The 23,441-nt window shown below is 35.5% G+C and overlaps 1 protein-coding gene across 1 annotated transcript in view; it reads left to right on the top strand.

The window, feature by feature from the left end:
• Positions 1-405: 405 nt before the first annotated feature.
• Positions 406-23,441, top strand: part of IRAG2 (inositol 1,4,5-triphosphate receptor associated 2) — a 43,984-nt gene continuing 20,948 nt past the window's right edge. Inside the window, exons 1-9 of the mRNA XM_044679065.1 lie at positions 406-435; positions 553-649; positions 1,988-2,141; positions 3,104-3,182; positions 14,070-14,116; positions 14,207-14,265; positions 14,390-14,497; positions 18,438-18,508; positions 21,153-21,210. Coding sequence (XP_044535000.1) covers positions 406-435; positions 553-649; positions 1,988-2,141; positions 3,104-3,182; positions 14,070-14,116; positions 14,207-14,265; positions 14,390-14,497; positions 18,438-18,508; positions 21,153-21,210 — 703 coding nt within the window. The remainder of the gene's footprint in view (positions 436-552; positions 650-1,987; positions 2,142-3,103; positions 3,183-14,069; positions 14,117-14,206; positions 14,266-14,389; positions 14,498-18,437; positions 18,509-21,152; positions 21,211-23,441) is intronic.

Raw genomic sequence — 23,441 nt, 5'->3', positions numbered from 1 at the left:
GTTCACACAGCTGCCAAGTGTCTAAGGCCAGATTTGGACTCATGAAAATTAGTCTAGTGGTCAATTTGCAATCATCCAAGTGAGAGGTGGTGAGGGACGGGCCTAGGATGTGAAGGAGCAGAGAGAAGGAGACAAGGGTAATAGATAGGATACTGGCCTTAGAGTCAAGAAAACCAGGGTTCCTATCTTATTGAAGACACTTCATTAGCTTTGAGACTTTGGATTTCATATAACCTCTCTGGGTCTGTTTTCTCATCTGTAAAATAAGGGGGTTGGACCTGACGAACTCTAAAATCCCTTCTTCCTCTCTCTCAATGATACTATAATCCAACAAGATATGCTAGAGATCATATAGAGATTAAAAGTGCCACAAGATTTAGCAACAGATTGGATTATGCGGGTCGCATGAGAGGAGGAGATGAGAATGACAGTGAAGTTATGAGCCTAGATGACTGAATGTACGATAATGCCCACAAGATTGGTAGGAAAGCTTAGGAAACAGAAGAGTTTGAAAGAAAAGGATAATAAGTCTTTTTTTTGTTTCCCAAATAGAGACTATCCTGTCACAAGAAATTTAATGTTCATGAAACTAGAATATACGAGACCCCTTTGAACTTGGAATTTACAAGCTGGTACACACCTCTGCTAGGTAAGCATGAATAGTTGTTGCAGTCTACCTAATAAGACATTATATGAGATAGAAGGTAGGCTATTGTGTGCCTTTTAAAAGTAGGGGATAATTATATAATTGTTTTTGCATATTTATACCCCTGTTAATCAATCCAAAAATATTTATTTAGACCTTAATATTCAGTTTATTTCAACAAGCATTTATTAAGTATCTGTTCTGTGTAAGATGTGACACTAGGTGCCATTTATACAAAAATGCAGCATGATACAGATGCTCCCTCTGCCTCCTCATCCTTTTCTTCAAGACATAACTTAAGCATCAGCTCCTGTGTGAAGCCTTCCCTACCTCAGATGCTTATGAGCTGTGCATCCCTAGGCAATTGATTTAACCTCTGTTTGCCTCAGTTTCCTCAACTATAAAATGAGGTTAATAGTAGCACTTATTTCCTAGGGTTGTTGTAACAGTCAAATGAAATAATAGTTATAAATTGCTTAGCACAGAGTCTGGCAGATTGTCATTGTTATTGTCATTTTTCAGTCATGTCTGACTCTTTGTGATCCCATTTGGATTTCTCTTGCCAAAGATACTAGCATGGTTTGCCATTGCCTTCTCCAGCTCATTTTACAAATGAGGAAATAGCAGCTTGCTCAGAGTCATTTGCCCAGGTAGATTTCTGGGAATTACACACTAACCTTTCATAACTTTAAAAAAAAAAAACCTTCATAAACTTCCTGGGCAAACCAGTTCAAGAAGTATCCATTTATATAGTACATATTTATACTAATCAATAGGTTGAATAGTTGAGCAGGTCTTTGGTCAACTATGTTGGGGGTGCTGCCTTTTTCAAGGTAAGGAAAAGCAATTGAGGTCTTCAATGAAGTTTTAACTCCTCTCTGAATGGTATCACTTCTCCCAGGCTTCCCACTGCTCCTACGCATCCACTTGAGATAAAATCAACATTCAAATATGGCACATAGGACCATTCTAATGGCTTTCTTAAAAATTCTAGTAAAGAGGCAGTGAGGTGGTTCCATGGATAGAAAGCCAGGTCTGAAGGCAAAAGATCCAGGGTTCAAGTCTGGCCTCAGATACTTCCTATGTTTGTGATCCTGGGCAAGTCACAACCCCAGTTGCCTAGTCCTTACTGCTCTTCTGCCTTGGAACCAATACTTAGTATCAATTCTAAGACAGAAGGTAAAGCTTTAAAAAAAAAAAACTCTAGTAAACATGCTGCTATTGAATAAATTTAGTGCTTGCATTACAGTAATAGTCATTTTTTTAAAAATGGAAAGTTCTAAATTTGTAGTATTCTTTTCAGAAATTAATATTTATATTCATGTGTGCCTATTAAAATAGATGCCTTACATCTAGACAGTTTAATAAAGACATCAAGACTGAACAAAGAGAATCTCTCATGTATATCAAACAGAGGCCTTTTTTCATGTGAAAGATCAGAATATGGAGAAGTGAAAGATGAACCTTCTTTGGACGTAACTCTCAAAGGAAACAAGTAAGACAACAAATGATGGATTGAATATATATCATTGAACAATAGTTAGATGTTTAGAGGTCTGTTAGAGCAACTTTTTTTCTCCTCAACTTTTTTGGGTAGCAAAGTCAGTTCTCTGATTTCTGACAAATTACCCTTTAAAATTGGGAACCGATTTCCATGTGTCTCTACAACTAGCATTGTTTTTCACATAGTAGGTATTACAGAAAGATATGTCGAATCGAGATCAAGTACTTTTTTCTTTCTTTCTTTCTTTTTCCTTAAATTAACACGCATTTCAAAATTTCAAAAGCAAATTAGCCTACTTAAAGTGTTTCCTATTATTACAAACCTGCAAGTTCATTGGGTCAAAGTCAGTTTGTTTCTTATTTATTTAATTAATTTAGAATATTCTTCCATGGTTGCATGATTCATGTTCTTTCCCTGCCCTTTTCCCTTCCCCCTTCCATAGCCAACAAGCAATTCAACTGTGTTTTACATGTGTCATTGATTAAGACCTATTTCCCAAAGTTAGTTTAATAAATTGTTTCTGCTATCAATTCCTAGAAAAGACAGTGTTAACTTTTGAAGTCTTCTCTAATCCATATTCCTTCTAGAAACTGAGCACTTGCCTGGATTCAATGATTAACTTCTCCTAGATTTAGAAACTTAATTATATCAGTGACCATTGTCTTCCCCAAAGAAGCTTCACTTCAGCAGCTGAGGAAGCAATATTTTGAATTGCAAACTCTTTATTTTCATTTTCACCTGTCATCTCTTTGGCTTGTCAGCTTTAGTTGACAGGTTCAGGAATACCTTTTGCATAATGCTTCATCCTTCAGGATTTAGAAGAGCTGAAGTGAGGCTATTTTATAATTTAGGATACTGCCAAAAAACATACATCTCTTCCTAGTTGAAATAAAAAAGGAGAAGCCTTACAGGTTCCTTACTTTTAAATATTCAATTCGAACTTCTATTGCTAGGTGCTTGGTAGTCTCAGTTGCTGTTCAAACAATTGCACATCTTCCTGTTTCCACCACAATGGATGATCTATGTGTGAAGGTAAGTATTAGACAAGTTTTCTCTCCTTTTTTCATATCTGCTTTAACCTGTTATTATCACCTTCATGAGTATTTATTGTTTTAGTATTATAGATACATTTTTAAAAAGAAGGAAAATTGACCATTATCTACTTTCTAGTACATACTGGATTTATTAATCAATTACACAGACAAATATTAATCTAATGCCTACAACATGACCAGGAAGTTTTAAGCATTCTGCTAGAGACAAAAGATGCTCTTAACCCCTTGAAGAAACTAATGATCTAAATAGTAAAGAAAATTAAAGAGAAAAATTAAGAATTTAACTATGTGCAATTGATAATTAGTGGAGTAGTAATTTGAAGAAAAGAGACAGGTGTAATCTAAGTGGTATCATAAGGAAAATTGGGGAAGAGAGAAGTTCTAAAGGATATGTTTAGCCGGGACAGCTGGGTGGATCAGTGGAATGACAGCCAGGCCTGGAGATGGGAGGTCCTGGGTTCAAATCTGGCCTCAGACACTTCCTGGCTAGGTGACCTGGGGCAAGTCACTTAACCCCCATTACCTAGCCTTCTTCTACTCTTCTGGCTTGGAACCAATACATAGAATTGATTCTGAGATGGAAGGTAAGGTTTTTTTAAAAAAATTTAAAACTAAATAAAAATAAAATAAAAAAGATATACTGAGAGCAGCTAGATGGCTCAGTGGATAGAACACCAGGCCTGGGGGTCAGAAGGACCTGGACTCAGTCTAGCCTCAGATACTTTCTAGCTATGATTGTGGGCAGGACATTGAACACATTTGTTTAGTCTTTGCCCTTTTGTCTTAGAATTTTACTAGAGCAGAAAGTAGGGGTTAAAAAAAGATATGTAGAATTTTATACATATATATGCTGGAGTTAAAACATTTCTCTTAAGGGGACAGCGTGAAGAAAAGCACAAAAGCAAAAATGATCATGGCATGCACAGGGAACATTTTATAACCCTGGTTGAGTAGAGCTCAAGGAGGGAGAATGTTGGTGAGTGGCAGGAAATAACTAGGTAAGGCAGGGTCACAGGGAGAATGGATTTGAAAACCAGGAATTGATGAAGTAGGAAATAAGACATTGTAGGTTCTTGATCAGAAGAGTGACATGAAATTGGTAGCATTTTAGGAAAATTAAGCTGGGGTCAGTATGTAGCATAAAGCGAAAGGAAGCGAATTAGAGCAATGAGTAACCAATAAGAGACTAAATTAGATCAGTAGCTTCTAGAATACAGAGGAAAGGAGGAATCCTAAAGACTTCTAAGAAAGGAATGACAGAATTTGGTAGTGAATTTTAGATAAGCATTGAAAGAGAGGACTGCTTTGAAAGTCTCCAATGTTTTCTCATCTGGGAGATTGGAATTGTGGGGCTACTGAAATAGGAAGTAATTATACTTTTTCTTCCCTATGGGAATGAAAGTGAGGGAGAGGGAGAGAGGCTGTTGGAGAGGAGTCAGAGACAGAGGAGACAGAGAGAGAAGGGGAAAGCAGAGAGAAAAAAGGAGGGAAGGAGAGAGGGGGAATGTGTATATTAATGCTGGACACTCTAATGAGAACCTGGGGAACCTATTTTCAGTTTTAGACGCATTTGCATTGGCCCTCAGTTTATTTGGTTTGTTGATTCTTAGATGACCATAATTAGACCATATAGTGGGAGATTTCAAAATACTTCAAAATGATCAAAACCTGAGACACCCTGTGACTCGCCCACTGTTGAGATCAAAGCTCAATAACCTTTTGGAAGATGACCATTTTTCATGGTCATTAGTAAATCTATTAGGCTGGAAACAAACTTTGCAGGAGGAGTAGTGCTTCTTAAGTAATGCTTCTCTGGGTAAGAAACAATACAAAGAATTACAAAAAGGCCATGCTGGGATGTGGTGCCCACAAATAGGAAGTTCTTAACCTTTTTTATTACATGGACCTCTTTAGCAATATGCTGAAGCCTAAAAATTTCTTCTTAAAATGTTATTAAATGCATAAAGTAAAAGACTTTAAATTTCAAGATAAATTAATTAGGTTGAGATTCAGTTTTCCAAAAAAAAAGAAAACTTCACAGACCTCAGGTTAAGAATTTTAATTATAATAGAGTATTCCAACTCTTATCTGTGGTTATACAAAATTAAAATATTTCTTAGCCCACAGCTAAATAGCTCATATAATTTATGTAGGCTGTAGTGTTTTCCAACAAAGTGGTATGACCAATTCCATTATATTACAGCTGCCTAGGCTTTCTATAGCTGCTTATTTCTCCATAATTTCCTAATTCACCAACCCTATAGAAAAACTAGAAAACAGAGAATTACAATTAATTTCATTATCCATTAATAGTTCATACTAAGTTTGACTGAAGATCGGCATTAAAACTGGGATTTTACTTTATATTGGGAAGGAGAAAGAGTTTTGGGGGGGAGGAATAGTGAAAGAAGGAGGAGATTCAAATCCCACCTCTGTCTCTTATTCCCTATGTGACCTTCAGCAAGTCACTGAACCTCTGTAAGTCCCAGTTTCTTCATTTGTATAATAAGAAGTTTGGCCTCCAGAAATCTATGATACTATAAGAGTTTACCATCTCTAGTGGGCCCCATACACTCCAAGCTTCTTTATGTCCATCTTCTCATGTTGCCAAGCCCTCCCCAACACTCTTGCCTGGGGTTAGGTGGGACTGGGGGGGTGGGTTCCTCGTGTTCTTTGTTAGTGAGAGTTCATTATATCTCTTTTTTATTTTTGTTAAATATTTTGGTTTTTTTCCCAATTGCATGTAAAAACACTTTTTAATATTTCTTTTTTATTTTGACTTTGTAACTCAAATTTTTTAAAAAATATAATTAGGAATGTCTAATTGAGTTGTTCATAGATATTCTCTACCACGTCATTCTCTACAATAAATATATAATAAGCAGGAATCATCAAGATGCTGGTCTTTTAATAAATATTTGTTATAAACAGTATAATATGAGATGATCATCCCATGAAATGTTTATTTTTGCTTTTACACAATGTAAACATATCAAGAAGTACTTTATCAGTCACTCAGATACAAATGTGTGAACCATCCCATGGCATAAAGAACCTCTTATCTTTTAGTTTGCCGAAGAGTAAGAATGTCAGGATTTATATCATTCATTTCCACTAGTAGATACTTATCAGTCATTTTATATTATATTTAGGTTATATTTAGAGTACTAAAAGACTGTAAAAACTATTTGATACTTTAACACTTAACCTCCTTGCATACCAGTCTGCTATAGTCACTGAAAAAGTAGAAGGGGGACCACCAGGGACTAAGGAAAATTTCCTATTTTTCTTTGATTCATGAATTTCCATGATCAAAAAATTTATAGTCTAGAATCCAATTCCTTTGTGGTAAGTTTTCTGAAGTTGGCCATAATGATGAAAATGTTTGATATTTATATAACTCTTCAAGGTTTAAAAAATACTTTATATTCATTCTCATTTGATCCTCACAACAACCTTGTCAAGAAGGAATTGCTATTCTCATTTCACATGTGAGGAATCTGATGCTTACATTAAGTGCCTGGCCCTTGTTATCTTGTTGCCTTGTTACCCACCTAGGAGGCAGGATTTGAATAAAGATCTCCCCTGACTCCAAGCCCAGTATTCATCTCTCTATAGCTTACTATTTTCATTACTCATAGGTAACCCTGAGGGTGTTATTTAGTTTACGAAATCTGTTACTTAGTTAAATCCAAAGATAATTTCTTGGTTCTTAGGGAACTCGATTTGAACTCCCAACTCCGGGCATTTTCACTGGCTGTCTCCATGCTTGGAATGCTCTTCCTCCCCACTGTTATCTGCTGGCTACCTTAGTTTCTTCACATTTAAGTAAAAATCACACTTTTTGCATAAGAAACCTTTTGTGAGCCCAGTTAAATCTAATTATTGATTATTGCAAGTTAAATTGTATATAGATTTTTTATTCACAGTTGTTTGCATGTTCTCTCCCTCACTAAACCGTGAGCTCTTTGAGAGCAGAGATTATCTTATCTTTTTCTGTTCTTTATATTCCCAACAGATAGCAATGTGACAGGCATGTAGTAGACACTTAATAAATGCCTATTAATTGATTTTTATAAAGATCTGACACATTTTTAAGAACAGCCTTTAATTCGTGGAAAGCTGCAACAAAATTGTTGGGCTTACTAAGTAAGATGAGTACGTTTTGTTTGCAAGGACAGGAAGGGGAAATCGTCAGATTGCTCATTTTCTTGGCCCTTCCTCATGATGTCTTATGTATGAAGTTTCCAGAATCATTCATGAATAGTTTAAAGCAGAGACAATAGCACTGAATCCTGGTCAGACAAACTAAAAATAAAAGTTGTCCATATTTATCTTTGTTCTTTCTCAGGGATTATTTATGTAAAGGTTTGCAAACCTTAAAGCATTATTTAAATATTTTCAACAACCTACAACATCCCTTCATGTTCTTATTTATTTTGGGGAAAAGGTGGAATCCTGGTACCATGATGGAGAAAAGGAGGCAAATTCAGTGGGGAAAGTGCTAGATTTTTAGTCATAAGACTTGAGTTAACACTACCTCTGTCACTTATAACCTTTATGACCTTGGACAAGGCATTTAACCTATTTATTGTCTCAGTTTCCTCATTTTTATACTAAGAAGGGATCTGGTGACTTCATAGCTCCTTTCTAGCTCTAAAGCTATGATCCTGTGAATTTTAAAATTATCTCAGTACTCTCTTACCTGCCCCAACTGTTGTCTTGATTTAAGCATGTATGTAATTTTAACACACTGGGAGGACAAGTAATATTCCTTATTGTGAAAAAAATGGAGAAGCGTATAGGAAAGCTAAGTTTTATAAGAAATCAACTTTAAAAGAATAGCCATATCTTTTTTGGGGGATAGGAGGTGCAGTTAACCAAAATGAAAGAAAGACTTCTTAGAAGTTATTATTTATTATTTATTCAGGTTCCAAGAGTTGTTCATCTTTTAGATTTAACTCTTCCAATCTTTTGATGATATCGAGGTGACTCCAAGTCATTTTATTGTGTCTCTGTCACATCTTCAAGTACATTTAATAGCAATTTACTTTGTTCAAAGCTTATATGTATTTGGGAAAACTCAGATCTGTTTTGTTTGTTTTTATTTACATTTTTCTGACTCTTCTCTCATCTGAAATAGTCAAATGATAACTGGTTGTATAAGGTTTAGTTTGTGGGAGAACTAACACTACCGATGTTTTGCTATTTCTGAGAGTGTTTACACTACCTAGATAATAGTAGAACAAATATAAATGTAAATATGTCTGTGCACACAATGTGCACACAAATACATATGTGTGCGTGTACATGTATATATGTGTATATAAAGTCTTCCCACATGCCTAATTTTTTTAAAAAAATTTCTCAGAATAATGAAAAAGGAATCTTGAAAAGTAATCTAGCCCAGCTTTCTTCCTTTTTTATAATAACTTTCTGGTTATTTCTTATTTCTATGGATTTTATTACCCAATGCTTGGACACATATATCTATTTTTCTGGGGTTATTCTATGGCCCAGCCCGTGGGAGGATCTGTTTCCCCATTGCTTCAGCCTGCTCCACCCCATTTCGAGGTTTGCTTAGCCTCAAGAACAAATTCCTATGCTTTGGATTTCCGTTTAAATGTTATGCAGGTTAATATTTGAATGTGCTGAATAGGATGAGGGTATTTTTGTTCTACCATGTTTTATTAGAATGTACAAGATTCAATGACTTCTTCAACATGTAAGTAAAGCTTGTTTGTGGGCTTTTTTTTTTCTTTTTAAGTAGGTTTTTTTTTTTATCCATTGTCTTATCTTATTTCATTGACTTCTGCTTCCTGAAAAATCCTAAACAGACTATGATGTAAAAAGTTCACAAAAGTTCTTTTTTTGATTTAGATTAGCTGTTTTCTTAGAGGTGGCTTCTCATACTAATCATGCTAATTGAAGGAGCAAAGTTATATGAACACTGACAAATTTTGTCCATGGGTTATATTTGCCTACTTTGACAAACACTGTTCTAACCATTACTACTAACTCTACAGCAGTCTTACAACTACTATAGCTAACATCTTTTCTGAGGTCTAGCTTAATTTTCCTGTAACTCTTGAGGAAAATTGGTTTTATCTAGTTTATTTTTGAAAAACAATTCATGTTCACTGTGTACTCAAGTTCATTTCTGATTGCATGGGCTTATATACTTTAATCATTTGGGATTAATACCTATTTACTGCAATGTGTTTAATTCATATCACATGCACAAGTACTCTATGGAACTTCTTAAAATTACAAATTTATTGTTTCTCTAATGAGAATAATTACTTTGAATTATTGAAAGCACTTTGATACATTTTTTATAGTCCTACTGAAAAGTTTCTATTGAAGGAGTCAGAGGAATGACAAGAAAATTAAGACATATTTTTGTTCAAAATAGAATTGAAACTCTCATGCTCTTTTGCTATGTCCCCTTCATTTGATTTTTTAAGAAATAGAACTTTTACAAACTGTGGTTTGTGATTGGGATATTCCTGTTTTTCTTCATACTAAAATCTGAAGAAGCTAAAGTACTTTGACTAAAACAATAAAAACAATAAAAAATGAAAATATATTCTATTTTAAACCTATTTTCTTCCATAATTCATTTAAGTATAAATAATATTAATTTTCATGAAATGAAATCTTTATCTGATAAGATCTCCTTTTTGGTTGTTGTGAAATTATGAGAAATATCAGTAACCCAAGGGAAGTGACAATTCATATTTTCCCAGAATACTAGTGTTCTTTGGAAAGATTCACCTCTTTGTGTGATATCACATCTTCAGCACAGAGAAAAAAGGGGAAAGGAGTATTTTCTCATTTTCCCCTTTTTTGACAAGGTATCTATTGTTTGACCATAACTAAACATTTGATTAATTTATAGACAATGAAGGACAATGGGATAGCCTTTGATGTTTCATTTGCTATATCAACAATTTGAATGTAGACTACATAATCACAATACCAATAGAATATTAACTGGAATCATTTAAGTGGTCATAGGATATGAGATTAGGTGATCTAACATCAAAAACTGTAAAGAAGAGATAAGTTTATTAAATATATAGCAATGAACAAACGTAATTCTTCCTCTAGATGAAATTTGATGGACATTTCACAACCTGACGTTGAAATGAAAATTTTTTAATATGGGATCAACTTAATTAAAATATTTAGATAATATTTTTGTTGCAAGATGGTAACTTGGGTCATATATTTGACAGGCATAAATCTCATGAAGGCTTTCAAAAAGTTTGCTCAGTACTTTTGTAAGTCAATAAATATGTGTTTACTATGTAACAAACATTGTATTAAGTGCTGGTGCTATGTGTATAAAAAAATTAAACAAACCCTACTAAAAAAAGCTTACACCCTAAAGAGGGAAATGAATATCTCTATAAATATAAAATGAATGTGTATAAAGTAATTAAATATAAGGTAATTTGAGAAGGAAGGAACTATGAGTTGTAGAATCAGTAAAGACTTAATTCAGAGGATAGTATGTGAGCTTGGTTAGTAAAGGAGTTCATTCCAGGTATATTGGCATATGTGCCATACTAAAGCCACAGAGAGAGGGAATGGAGTATGATATTGCGGAACAGAAAAAAGGTCAGCTTGACTATATTCAGAAGTGTTATGGGAGAACTAATTTTCTGTGAGACTAGTTATGATGATATGGGATGCATGGGATAGGAGAGAGATGAAGCAAGGAGACTTATGTAAAGGCACTTATCTAGGTGAGAAGTGATGAGTGCCTAAACTCAAGTGAGAATTGTATGAATGGAGACTAGGTCACATGTGAAAAATGTTGAGATAGAAGTAGCAAAATCTGACAATTCAACATATTTGTGAGGTGATGGGTAGTAAAGAGACCAGGATAATGCTGAGGTTAAGAATTTGGAAGACTAGAAGAGTGATGGTGTCATCAGCAGGAATTAAGGAAGTTTGGGAGAGGGGAAATTTTGGGAAATAATGAGTTGTTTTAAACTCATTAAGCTTGAGATGTCTGAGACTTCCAGTTTGAAATGTCCTCTGGGTGTTTAGTGATGTAAGACCAAAACTCAAGGTAGAGACTGGTGCTGGAAATATAAATAAATAAACAAATGAATAAATGAATGAATAAATAGATGTGCGTGTGTGTGTGTGTGTGTGTGTGTGTGTGTGTCCCAAAATTTTTAGTGCTGTTTTATGCCTCAGGGCACACTACATAAAATATATGTGTATGTATGAACTATATATGCATGTGTATATGTATGTATATTTGTGTGTATATATAATGTGTCATCTGCATAGAAATGAAGGTATGGGAGTTGATGAAGTTACTAAGAGAGAATGTAAAAAGAGAAGAGAATGGAGCCTCAGACAGAACTCTGGGGAACACCTACCCAGTAGGTGATTAATAAGTGGGTACTCAAATGAATTTTACTATGAAGGGCATTACCGCCTTGCTTGATATCTCATCGGGGCATGAAGATTATTGGGGATCCTCAAAGGCTAGTGTAAACATAAACTCTGGCACGTCTTATAAATCTAGAAAGGCTTTGATGAGTGGCATTTTTTGTGTCTTTTTTCCCAAGGGACAATGTAGCTAAAGTTTAGGTATGCTTATCTAAGCATTATTTTCATTGTCATTGTCAGGCAACTAATTTTTTTAATCATTCCAATTCAAGAACACGATCTACTAAGAGAAATTATACTCTTATCAAAAAAAGGAGTACCCATGCTGATGCAAACACAGATCTTTTTTAAGGTTTTACAGTAAAATAGAAAGTAGTTTTGTGTTAAGCATTTGTTTAATTTGGAACAAGAAGCAGAATCATAGATTTCCAGAGTTGAAAAGGATTTCAGCCATCATCTGATCCAATTCACATCTTGGGGGGAAAATACACAAAAAACTATCCTCTACAGTATACTTGACAAGCTATCATCTTCTTAAAGGGCCTTCCATATGGGGAACAATTATCTCCCAAGACATTTCATTCCATTTTTTGGATAACCCTAATCATTAGGAGGTTTTGTTTTGCTTTTTCTTTATATTAAGTCTAACTTTCTAAATGCTTTAAAAATGTATCCTCATAGGAGGCTTGTATCAAGTAGTCCAAGTAGTAATGGAACATTGTTAATATTTAAACAATTACAGCAGTAATTGAACTCTCTGTGTAACAGTGGGATATTTAAATGTTATGTCTTTGGTTTTCCTTAAAGAAACATCTGTGCCTGGGATTCCAAGTAAAATTTGATTACATGCCAGAAGAGTGACTTGAATCATTCCAAGTAGTAGTTTTTGTTTTGCTCAATTAGCATTTATTTAATTTAAAATTGTTTTTGTTTTGCTCAATTAGCATTTCTTTCTTTTGAAAAATAAACTTATGCAACAGTGATCAGTTATCCTGGGAAAGAGAGACTGTAGGAGATGACTTCATAAAATAATTCTTCGAATTTGCAAGACTATCAGGTGAAAGAGAGAGATGTATTCTTGGCCTAAGAAGATAAAACCAAGGAAAAATGGGTAGAAATTGGAAAGGGGAAAATTTAGGCTTGAGTTCAAGAAAAACTTCATAACAATTAGAGCTATCTAAAAAACTGCCTTGGATGGTAGGGGTTTCTTCTTTTTTTTTTCTTATTACAGGCCTTTAAGAAAAAGATGGATGACCATATATTGAGAATCTTGTTAGAGGAATTTTTTTTTTCAGAGATGGGTTGGTCTTGGGGACCAACAAGATCTCTTCCAATTCCAAAATCCTGTGACTGTGATGTCCTGATCCTCCTAATTGTTGTTACTCTCTTCTGCCTCTAATTGCCTTGCATTATATCTATCTGTTGACATGTTACCCCCTTGGGAGAATATAATAAGCTTCCTGACAACAAGTACTGTTTCATTTTTTACTTTACATCCCCAAAAGTTATATGCTTAATAAGTGTCTGTTCATTTGAATTAGATTTGTTAAACTTAAACCACAGAACCATACTGTGGTTTTGAATATTTAGGGAAGTGAAAAGACTGAACAATGGATAAATAAGCTAGCTTTGTTAATGATATACTTTGAATTTTTCTTTGCATTGTTGAACAGCTTGCCATATCTTAAAACAAATTAGCATGCTGCTTTGAAAATTAAATTAGAAATTAGGAGGCAGTGAGAAGTCTAAGGATATTTATAGACTCAAAGAAGCAACAACTGGGTATTGGAAACCTCCCATGAATTTGTTATGTAGAACAAAATATACAAATAAGAGCTTGTGACTCTTATTTGGGAGGATGAGACTGTTGTTTACATAAAGTTTGCTCCATTCATTGAATCCTAGCCTGGCCTGCTTACTCCTTTGGGTATGTCCTAAGATCTAGAAAGGATATATCAAATTTAAATCTTGTGATTTACTTTTACATAAACTCAGAACCTCACTTGAATCTTCAAGATAATTGTTTAAGATTGACCAAGCATACAAATATAAGTAGAAACTGGCTATGTTTTGCTTGAGTAGGTTTGCTTCCAAGATAATTCAATATATTTGTGTTTTTATAAACATCTCTCTAATTTGGCTATTTTGTAAGTCTCCTAAAGACTGTTTACATGACTGAAGTTTTCCTTTAAATTGCTAACATTACTAGTACATTTAAAAGTATGAATATTTACAGATAAATTTCAAGAAACTGTGCACACTGGTAGCTAGAAACAATACACATTTATGGATCAAACCTGTCTACTATATAAATTAAGGCATTTCTGCCTCTACTATAATACCAGATTATCATAAAAAGGGAAATTGAGTATGTATTAATTTTAAATCTCATAAGAACCTTTTGAAAATTAAACATCATTTTGAATATCCCTTTGTCATTTTTTTAAAGGAGAACCTTGTTCACCAATTACCACCTGAGGGTCTGCTACAAGACAGGTTTGCCCATCTTTTTTCATATTTATTTACTTTCTAAGATAATTCTTTAACCTAATAACGCTAAAAATTACCACTTTCCCTTTTTGTCAGTGAGTATTCCACACCAGCCCCTGGACACACTTCTTCCATGAACAGTACTGTAACTTCCGGTGGTAAGTAATATTGGAAAAGCTATTCCCTCTGTACTGTGTTAGGCTGAAATGTGCAAAAGAGTACTTAGGCAAATGATAGATTTGCATTGTTTTCATTTTGTCTGCTTCCTCCTCTTTGTAGGCTCAAGCCCTGGATTTTTGACTATGGCCTCTGATAATGTTGATCCCAAATCACATTATGAAAAAGACGAAACAACACAGCCAGCTCCAATAATGATAGAGCCTGAAGGTGAGATGGTAAATGGCATATGGAACTGTTGCTATCCTGACATTGCAGAAAATAAAACTATTGTCTCAAAGAATTTTGTAACAAAAACTTAACGAACTCTAATTCCTAGAACTCATCGTTTTCTCCTCTAAATCGGTTTCTCCAAACTTCCAGTATTTGTCAAGGGCACCACAATTACCCCAATTATACAGGTTCATAATGTGAATCATGCTTAACTCTTCCTTTTCCTTACCTGACATACCTAATTGGTTGATAAATCTTACAGATCCTACTTTAATAATATTTTTTGCATCTGTCCCCTTCTCTCCACTCAGAGTATGGTTACTACCTTTAGTTCGACATCCTCATTCCAGATGAGGAAACTGAGATCCAGGAAAATTAAGTGACTTGTCCAAAGTCACACACACATAGGTAGTAAATGTCAGAGGTAGGATGTTGTCTGATCCCAGAGCTAGTCCTTCCATTGTACCATGATGCAACTCTCACTGAAACTCCCCAATTTGGCTCCTACCTAATTTCCCAGGTTTATTTCATATTATACTGTTTCCTTTACTCAACCTTCTATATACCAGTCCTGGGATATATTTCCTCTTTATTTTCCACCTCTTAAGCCATAGCTTAGTTCAAGATCAGGTGCTGATATTCAGATATTTCCTGATCCCCATAACTATCAATCTTTTTTCTCTCCTGAAATGACCATGTATTTATCTGACCATATATTGCATCCTCTGTGCCATAAGCTTTCCAAAAAAAGGAACTGATTCTTTCTCTTGATTTTTGTCTTTATCTCTAACATCTTGATAGGGCTTTTCATGTAACAAGACTATAAAAAATATTCATTGAATTGAGCTAAATTATAGGTAAGAAAGCTGAAAGATAAGCATGACTTTCTTCTGGGCTTTTTTGTTCTCCTAAGGACAGAGTGAGAGGAAACGGGTCTAAACTACAGGATGAAGATATCTGATAATGCTTAAGAATTTCTTTCTTTCTTTTTTTTTTTTTTTTAAATTTTTAAACCCTTGACTTCTGTGTATTGGCTCATAGGTGGAAGAGTGGTAAGGGTGGGCAATGGGGGTCAAGTGACTTGCCCAGGGTTACACAGCTGGGAAGTGGCTGAGGCTGGCTTTGAACTTAGGACCTCCCATCTCTAGGTCTGGCTCTCAATTTGAGAAAAAAACTTCCTAGCTGTGTGACCCTGAGCAAGTCACTTGACCCCCATTGCCCACCCTTACCACTTTTCCACCTATGAGCCAATACACAGTATTGACTCCAAGATGGAAAGTAAGGGTTTAAAATAAAAAAAATAAAAAATAATAAAAAAATAATTTGTTACATTCAAATAGCCAGTTAACTCCCTTTTTCCTTCCCCTCCCTTTCTCCCATTATAGAGGCATCATTTGACAAAATGATATATGTATATATAAAATGATGTCATTTCTATTTATCACTTCTTTCTCTGGAGGTAGACACACACAAGTCATTCTTCAAATAATATTTCTGGTGTTGTATATAATGTTCACATGGTTTTGCTCATTTCATTCTTCATAATTTCATGTAGGCCTTTCTATGTTTTCCCAAAATTAACCTGTTTACAAATTTCTTTTAGCACAGTTGTATTTTATCACAATCGTATACTACAACTTTCCTAATAATAATGGTGATTTGACACTAGGATAGATTACTGAAAGAGGAGCTATAGATGTTACCTACTTCCCTGGAGATAGTTAAAAATCTAACCTAATCTCTTCAGAATGATTTAGTATCCAGGCTAACAAAAGGTAATGATATTAACTGGGCAACCTTTGAAAATGTCCTTCCAGCCATGTTATTCTGAGAAGAAGATGTGACTTTTTGCCACTTTTAGCTGGATACCACTATACTTATCTTCTTTGAGAATCTAGGCCAATGACCAAATAGGGGAAGGAAAGTAATCAGACTTTATTTCCTGAGATAAAGGTATTTCAGATGAACTAGTAGTAATGCATACATCACAAATTTGAACTCTATTACACAATAGGTATAAAGGACTGCTAAACTAGTGTCAATAAATATTTTTAAGTGCCTACTGTGTGCCAAGCACTGGGCAAAGCACTCAGAATACAAAAAGGACCAAAAGATAGTCCCTGCTCTCCAGGAGATCACAATCTAATGAATGAGAGGGAAAAAACACAAGCAAATCTCTTATGTATACACTAGCTATATATAGTATAGAAAATAATTGAGAAGGGAGGAACAAAAATTAAGAAAGGTTAGGAAAGGCTTACTGTGGAAGATAGGATTTCATGTGAGACTTCAGGGAAGTCAGGAAGTAGAGGTGAGGAAAGAGAGCATTCCAGGTATAGGGGACAGCCAGAGAAAATACCCTGAGCTGAGAGATGGCATGTCTTCTTTGTGAAATGACAAGATCAAGGTCACTGGGTTGAAGAGTACAAGATGGGGAATAAGATGTAAAAAGACTGAAAAGGTAGGAGGGGGGATAGGTTATAAAGAACTTTGAATGACAAATAGGGATACTTTTTCACTAAACCAAATTCAAGTAACTGTAGCTGCCTCTTTTTGCATCTGCCAAATGAATATTATAATCTACTTTGGTTGGGATTTTTCATTTCAAATTTGTTCATATTATAAATGTAGAGAACAGTAACCAAAAAATAATTTTAATACTAATTAATTTTGATGATTATGCTTGGCCTCAAAGAAGACTTGAGAAATTAAACCTCTCCCATGTCAGAAAATAATCTGGAATTGTGTCCCCAACATAAACTCTTCATATTCCACTGACCCAGCATTTCCAAAAAAGATCAACCAAAGAGGAAAAATATCAATACTACAAAAAATATGTATAAGGGCTCTTTTGTGGTAGTAAAAAGTCAAGAACTAAAAAGATACCCATCTATTAGAGAATGGTAAAAGCAAATATTGTGATATATGAATGTAATAGAATATTATTACTTAATATAAAAATGACAACATGGACTGCTTAAGGAAAAAAATGTCCTGAATGAGCTGACTAAAGTGAAATGAGTTTGACTGGAAGGACGATTTATGTAATAAGGACATTATAAAGAAAAACAACTTCGAACAATTTGGGAACTCTGGTTGTAGATGTCCCAGCCTCCCTGCAGACTAGTGCCAGGACCTGAGACTTCAAGGGATGGGTCTGAGGTGTTCTTTTGTTGGTGTAGCCCACATCCCGGGATTTCAGAGTTAGCTGATGCTCAGTTGCAAAAAGTGGCGAAGTGGGAGGTGGAAGGAGGGGTGGTTGGTCAGCACTCTTCTGGGTGCAGTTTTGCTTCCAGTTCCCCCTTATCCTCTGAAAATCAACGCTCTCTGTCTACCTTCCAAGTTCTGTTCAGCTGGAGAGCCCCCTCACTCCATCTTACTGTTCATTTTTTACTCCCATCAATTTGAGACGCTTTTTAAAGATTGGTTTGGAAGAATTGTCAGATCAGTTTTGGCTTTTGCTGCTACTAAGCTGCCATCTCAGCTCCCCCACTCCCCCTTGCTTTTGGACACTGAGGAATTGTTTCTGTGGATTTTTCCAGTTCTACTTGATTTTAACTTTTAGAACTTTATATACATATATATGGATGAATACATATGTATGTGCATATTATGTTCATTTCTTAAAGGCCCATAATGACTCTTCATGTCCCCCATCTCTTCCTTCTCTATTTTTTTAAACCCTTACTTTCCATCTTTGAATTAATACTATATATTGGTTGTAAGGCAGAAGAGTGGTACAGGCTAGGTAATGGGAGTTAAGTGACTTTTGTCCAGGGTCACACAGCTAGGAAGTGTCTGAGGCCGGATTTGAACCAGGACCTCCCGTCTCTAGGCCTGGCTCTCAATCCACTGATCCACCCAGCTGCCCACTTCCTTCCTCTCTATTAACCCTTTTTTGTTTCATCTACTCTTTTTTTCCCTATTTCTCTCATAGGTAAAAGTTTAGCTAATGAAAATACTCCATGTCACAGCACTATGGATGAAAAGAAAACCACATTAAATTTGGTAAGAGGCTATGTTAATACTGTTATCAATGATGACCATAGTAACAGAGAATCAGATTTGATGAAGACCTTAAAAACCATCTAGTCCAATACCCTTATTTCACATATAAAGAACTACATGCCAGAGAAGTGAAATGACTTGCCATGGTCAAATAGTGGGTAACTGTAACCAAGTAGCCAAGCTGGGCTTCTAAGCCAGGTTGCCTAATTCAAATTCAAATTCAAAGCCCTTTCTGATGACAATAATGAAGATTAGGATAATGATAACCTCCTATGTCTGTATAATACTCTTTCCTTTTTCAAAGAACTTCCACAAACATTATGTCACGACATCACAGATTCCACAGAGAGAACTGAGTAAATCCATATTTGATAACTCCAACGGTTATATTGACTTCAGTCCTTCAAGGATGGACAATTGCACCATTCTAGGTACTCAGTTCCACTAATAGAGATCAAAACCCTTTCTTACCTTTGTAAACCATGGGCCCCAATTGCTATGACTGAAAATATTCCTCACAAAGTAGCTAACCTCTGGTGATGAGCCTGTCACTACTTAGCTGACTGCTTTTTGGACAACATATAGAATGCCCAAACCCAGAGCTTTATTTGAAATCTTTCCAACTTGGTAAGACTTAGGAGAGCCTGTGATTCACCAGCCCAGCCCTTGAGATCCCAGGCTTCCCTCCACCCAGACAATAGGGGGAGGTATTAGTGATAGTGACCCCAGATTTGCAAAAGCAATGCCAGGGGGGCAACTGGGTAGCTCAGTGGATTGATAGCCAGACCTAGAGATGGGAGGTCCTAGGTTCAAATCTGGCCTCAGACACTTCCCAGCTGTGTGACCCTGGGCAAGTCACTTAAACCCCATTGCCTACCCATACCACTCTTCTGCCTTGGAGCCTATACACAGTATTGACTCCAAGAGAGAAAGTAAGGGTTTTTTTAAAAAATAAATTAATTAAATTAATAAAAAATACAATTAAAAAAAAAAAAGCAATGCCAGCAGAGTAAAGACTGGTTTCTATACTGAATAGAAACTGTTCTTTCTTCTCCATTGCTATACTAACATGACAATATAGTGAAAACTTTTTAAAGACTGTCTTATTCATCCTCATGCCCCCAATGCCCAGCACAGTGATTTACATATGATAGGGCTTAATGAAATTTTTGATGAAGTGACTAGAACATTTTGAACACTTTTAAAACTTTAATTAATTTAGAATATTTTTCCATGTTTACCTTATTCATATTCTTTCCTTCCCCTTCCTCCAATCCCCTCCTGTAGTTGTTGCGCAATTCCACTGGGTTTTACATGTGTCATTGATCAGGACCTATTTCCCTAATATTGATAGTTGCACTAGGGTGATAATTTAAAGTCAATATCCCCAATCATATCCCCATCAACTCATGTGATCAAGCAGCTGTTTTTCTTCTGTGTTTCTACTCCCACAGTTCTTCCTCTGAATGTGGATAGTGTTCTTTCTCATAAGTTCCTCAGGATTGTCCTGGATCATTGCATTGCTGCTAGTACAGACATCCATTACATTCAATTGTACCACAGTGTATCAGTCTCTGTGTACAATGTTCTTCTGCTCCTTTCACTCTGCATCAATTCCTGGAGGTTGTTCCAGTTCACATGGAATTCCTCCAGTTCATTATTCCTTTGATCACAACATTTTGAACATTAAGTAAATATTGTTAAATAAGTGCTGTTGATTTCATAACCTGTCACATGCTTCCTTCTCTGCAATCTAATTAGGATCCTGTTATAAAACATGTACATTATCCCATAGGTTTGGTTCTTAAAGAGATAATTTTATGTCTGATGAAAACCACATTCACTGCTTAGGTATATACAGGAAAAGCCTTATATGCTACTGCTTTTCTATATCAGCATATTTCATGATAAACTTTGTATCAAATTATTCTTCAAGGTTTATATTTTCCTGCCTCTCTAGAAGTGAGATAGTGTAGTGTAATGGGAAGAACAGTGATGTTCAATCTAGGAGACCTACATTTAAGTCTTGGTTTTTGCTACTTTCTTACTTCAAATAATAACTAATGAAACCTCTCTGAACCACCCTCCTTGTCTGTAAAATGAGTCGTCTTCTCAGCATTGCTGTGAGAAAAGTGTTTTATAAATTGTGGTGCTCTATATGAATGTAAGCTATCATGGCTACTATAGTAAATTTATTCACACTAATTCCCCATGTCTACTCAATCTACCCTTTCTATTTCTCTCTGGCTAATAAAACATCCAATTTCTACTCCCTTCTCTTCTATGGATCTTTCTTAGACCATTTGGGACCTATGGTGAGTGAGCTCTCACTTTTCTGAATCTATAACTTATTCTCAATAACTGTTGATTTAAACAACTTTAAACCTTATGACTGCTCTTCTTTTATTGTCTTTTACTTATTTGATTTTTCAAGTCTTTATGCCTTGTCTCTCTAACTAGATTATAAAATCCTAGAGTATGCTACTTTATTCCCCAGGTTCTCAGATCTTGCCTTGCATATACTAAGGATGCACTAAATGTCTAGTAGTGGAGAGGAAAACCATTATAAAGCATTATAAAGAACTGCATTTGTAGCAGTACTCAGGTGGTTCTTTGTTATGTCTTTCATCTCTAAAAATTATAGGAAACCAAAGGACCTGAAGCAACTAAAGACTGTAAAGAAGAACCCACTGTAGGAGGAGGTAAGAGGAGTTTTCTTCCATATCTATATTAATGCAGACTCTCACTAAGAGAAACTAAAATCTCATTACTTGAACTAGGGCTAAAACAATAAATGAAAGCTGATGTTTGGCTCCATTTTTTCCTTCCCTGCTTTGAAACATCAATGGATCTGTGATCTTTTTAATAAGGGTCTTCCCTCAAACAGTAACAAATCACAACCCACCTGTACTTTTTGCCCTATTATATTTGTGTCCATGACAGTCTATCAGCCTTTCACCGAGTCTCTTGACATTCCATGGAAAAAGGTTTTCCATTGGTTACCCTTTGCTCTCATTGCATGACTGGCCCTCCTGTTTTTCTGATTATTTATATCTCTCATTATATCCTTGATATCAATCCTTCTGCACAATTCTTCTTTGTAATATGTTGTAGCCTGCTTGTGCCCACCATAAATGGACTTTTGGGTGGCCAATTACTCAGGTTCTTCTCAGACTGTGCTTTCCTATGACTCACAGCCAAATATCATCTGGAGAATACCAGTATTAAAAAGATGAATGTTTGAGGGAAAAGCTTGAAGTCATTAAAAGCGTTACCTAATTTCAGTTCAAACAATTCAGTCTTCCCTCCTTTTATTTAGTTTCGAGCCCGTTGATTGTTCATCTGCAGTATCTGCTCAAAGTATTTATGTTGATTAGGTATTGAGGTGGTATAGTGGAGAGTGCTGAATTTGGAGTGAGGAAGACTTGAATTAAAATCCTGCCTCGAATACTTAATAATTGTGTGTTCTTAGGCAAGTCACTTAATCTCTCAGCCTTAGTTCCTTCAATTATAAAACGGAGATAAGTAATAGCACCTATCTCACACAGTTATTGTTAGAATTAAATGATAAACATATATATATACACATACGTGTGCTGATACCCAAATATAGTGCTTCATTAACTTTAAAACACCATATAAAAACTATTATTTTAATTATTGATGGAGCAGCTCTACGAGTTTCCTACTCATCTTTTTATCATGTTCTGGAGAATAGATATTTCTTCAGCCACTTGGCTTTTCGAGTATGAATCACTGAGCTCATACTCAGAAGATTTTTATGGAGATGATACGCAAAAAGGAGAATCTAGAGGACCTCATCATTTGTAGAGAATCTTTCTTATGTGAACTCTGTACTAGAGATCTGTCATGATCATGACAAACACCTTTGGCAAGTACTTGTCTTCCTCTTTTCTGCTGCTTGATAATAATAATCAAGAAACATTTAAGTAAATATATCTCCTTTTATACATCTTTCAAGAATCTTGTATGATTTTGTTATGTGGATGAGAAATACTTTAAAATATGTTTTATTTATTTCCTTAAATATTTTGTGATTGCATGTAAAAAAAGTTAACATTAATTTCTTAAAAATTTGAGTTCCAAATTCAGAGATACTTTTCTGGAAAAGAACCCAAAGCAGCCTTTTGTTTTATCTGATTAAATGCTATTTGTAACTAACAAACAATAAGCACAATGGCATCTTTATATTCTCTACACTTTCCAGTTTGTTGTATAACTATAAAGATGTAGCACAACATAGGACAATGATGGGGAACCTTTTAGAGATGGGGTACCGGCCCTCCAGACCAAGTGCCATGCCTGCCCCCCATCGAATGCTGGGCACTCCCTTCCCCACCCTCACCCCACACACAGGAACAGGAGGAAGCACTCCCATTGGGCTGCTGGGGGGAGGAGAGGGTGAAGTGAAAAATGTCATCAAGCACAGTAAAGAGGGAGAGGGGAGTCACTCGGCCTGAGTCCCTCTGCCTTCCTAGTAATGAACTTTGGAATGGGGAGGGCAGCCACATGGCCACAGAGAGTGCCCTGCATGCCATCTTTGGCTCCCATGCCATAAGTTCGCCATCACTAACATAGAAGATCATTTGGAAAAGCCTACCTGTTCCCCATAACCTAAGTAGTTTTGACTTAAAATGTTTATGTCAGATGGTTATCTTCCATTACTCCACCTGCCTCTACACAGGGCAGAACTATTTTAGTTGCCATTTCAATTTTGTGAGCTATGATTTCTGACATGTTTTTGAAGTAAATATAAAACAAACTCTTCTCCCAAGGAGGTGCTAAGTTCCAAGGTCCTCTGCTTGTTAGTGTAATCTTTTATTTTTTCTTTATTGAGAAGTATCCAATTAACACATTGGAGACAATCGATAAGAATTTATTAAGGGTTTTGAATTTTGCCAATATATATTTC

The sequence above is a fragment of the Gracilinanus agilis genome, chromosome 5 (genome assembly GCF_016433145.1).
Source record: "Gracilinanus agilis isolate LMUSP501 chromosome 5, AgileGrace, whole genome shotgun sequence".
Lineage (NCBI taxonomy): Eukaryota > Metazoa > Chordata > Mammalia > Didelphimorphia > Didelphidae > Gracilinanus > Gracilinanus agilis.
The sequence above is the reverse complement of the archived record's forward strand: the minus strand, read 5'-3'. Positions and strand labels throughout refer to the sequence as shown.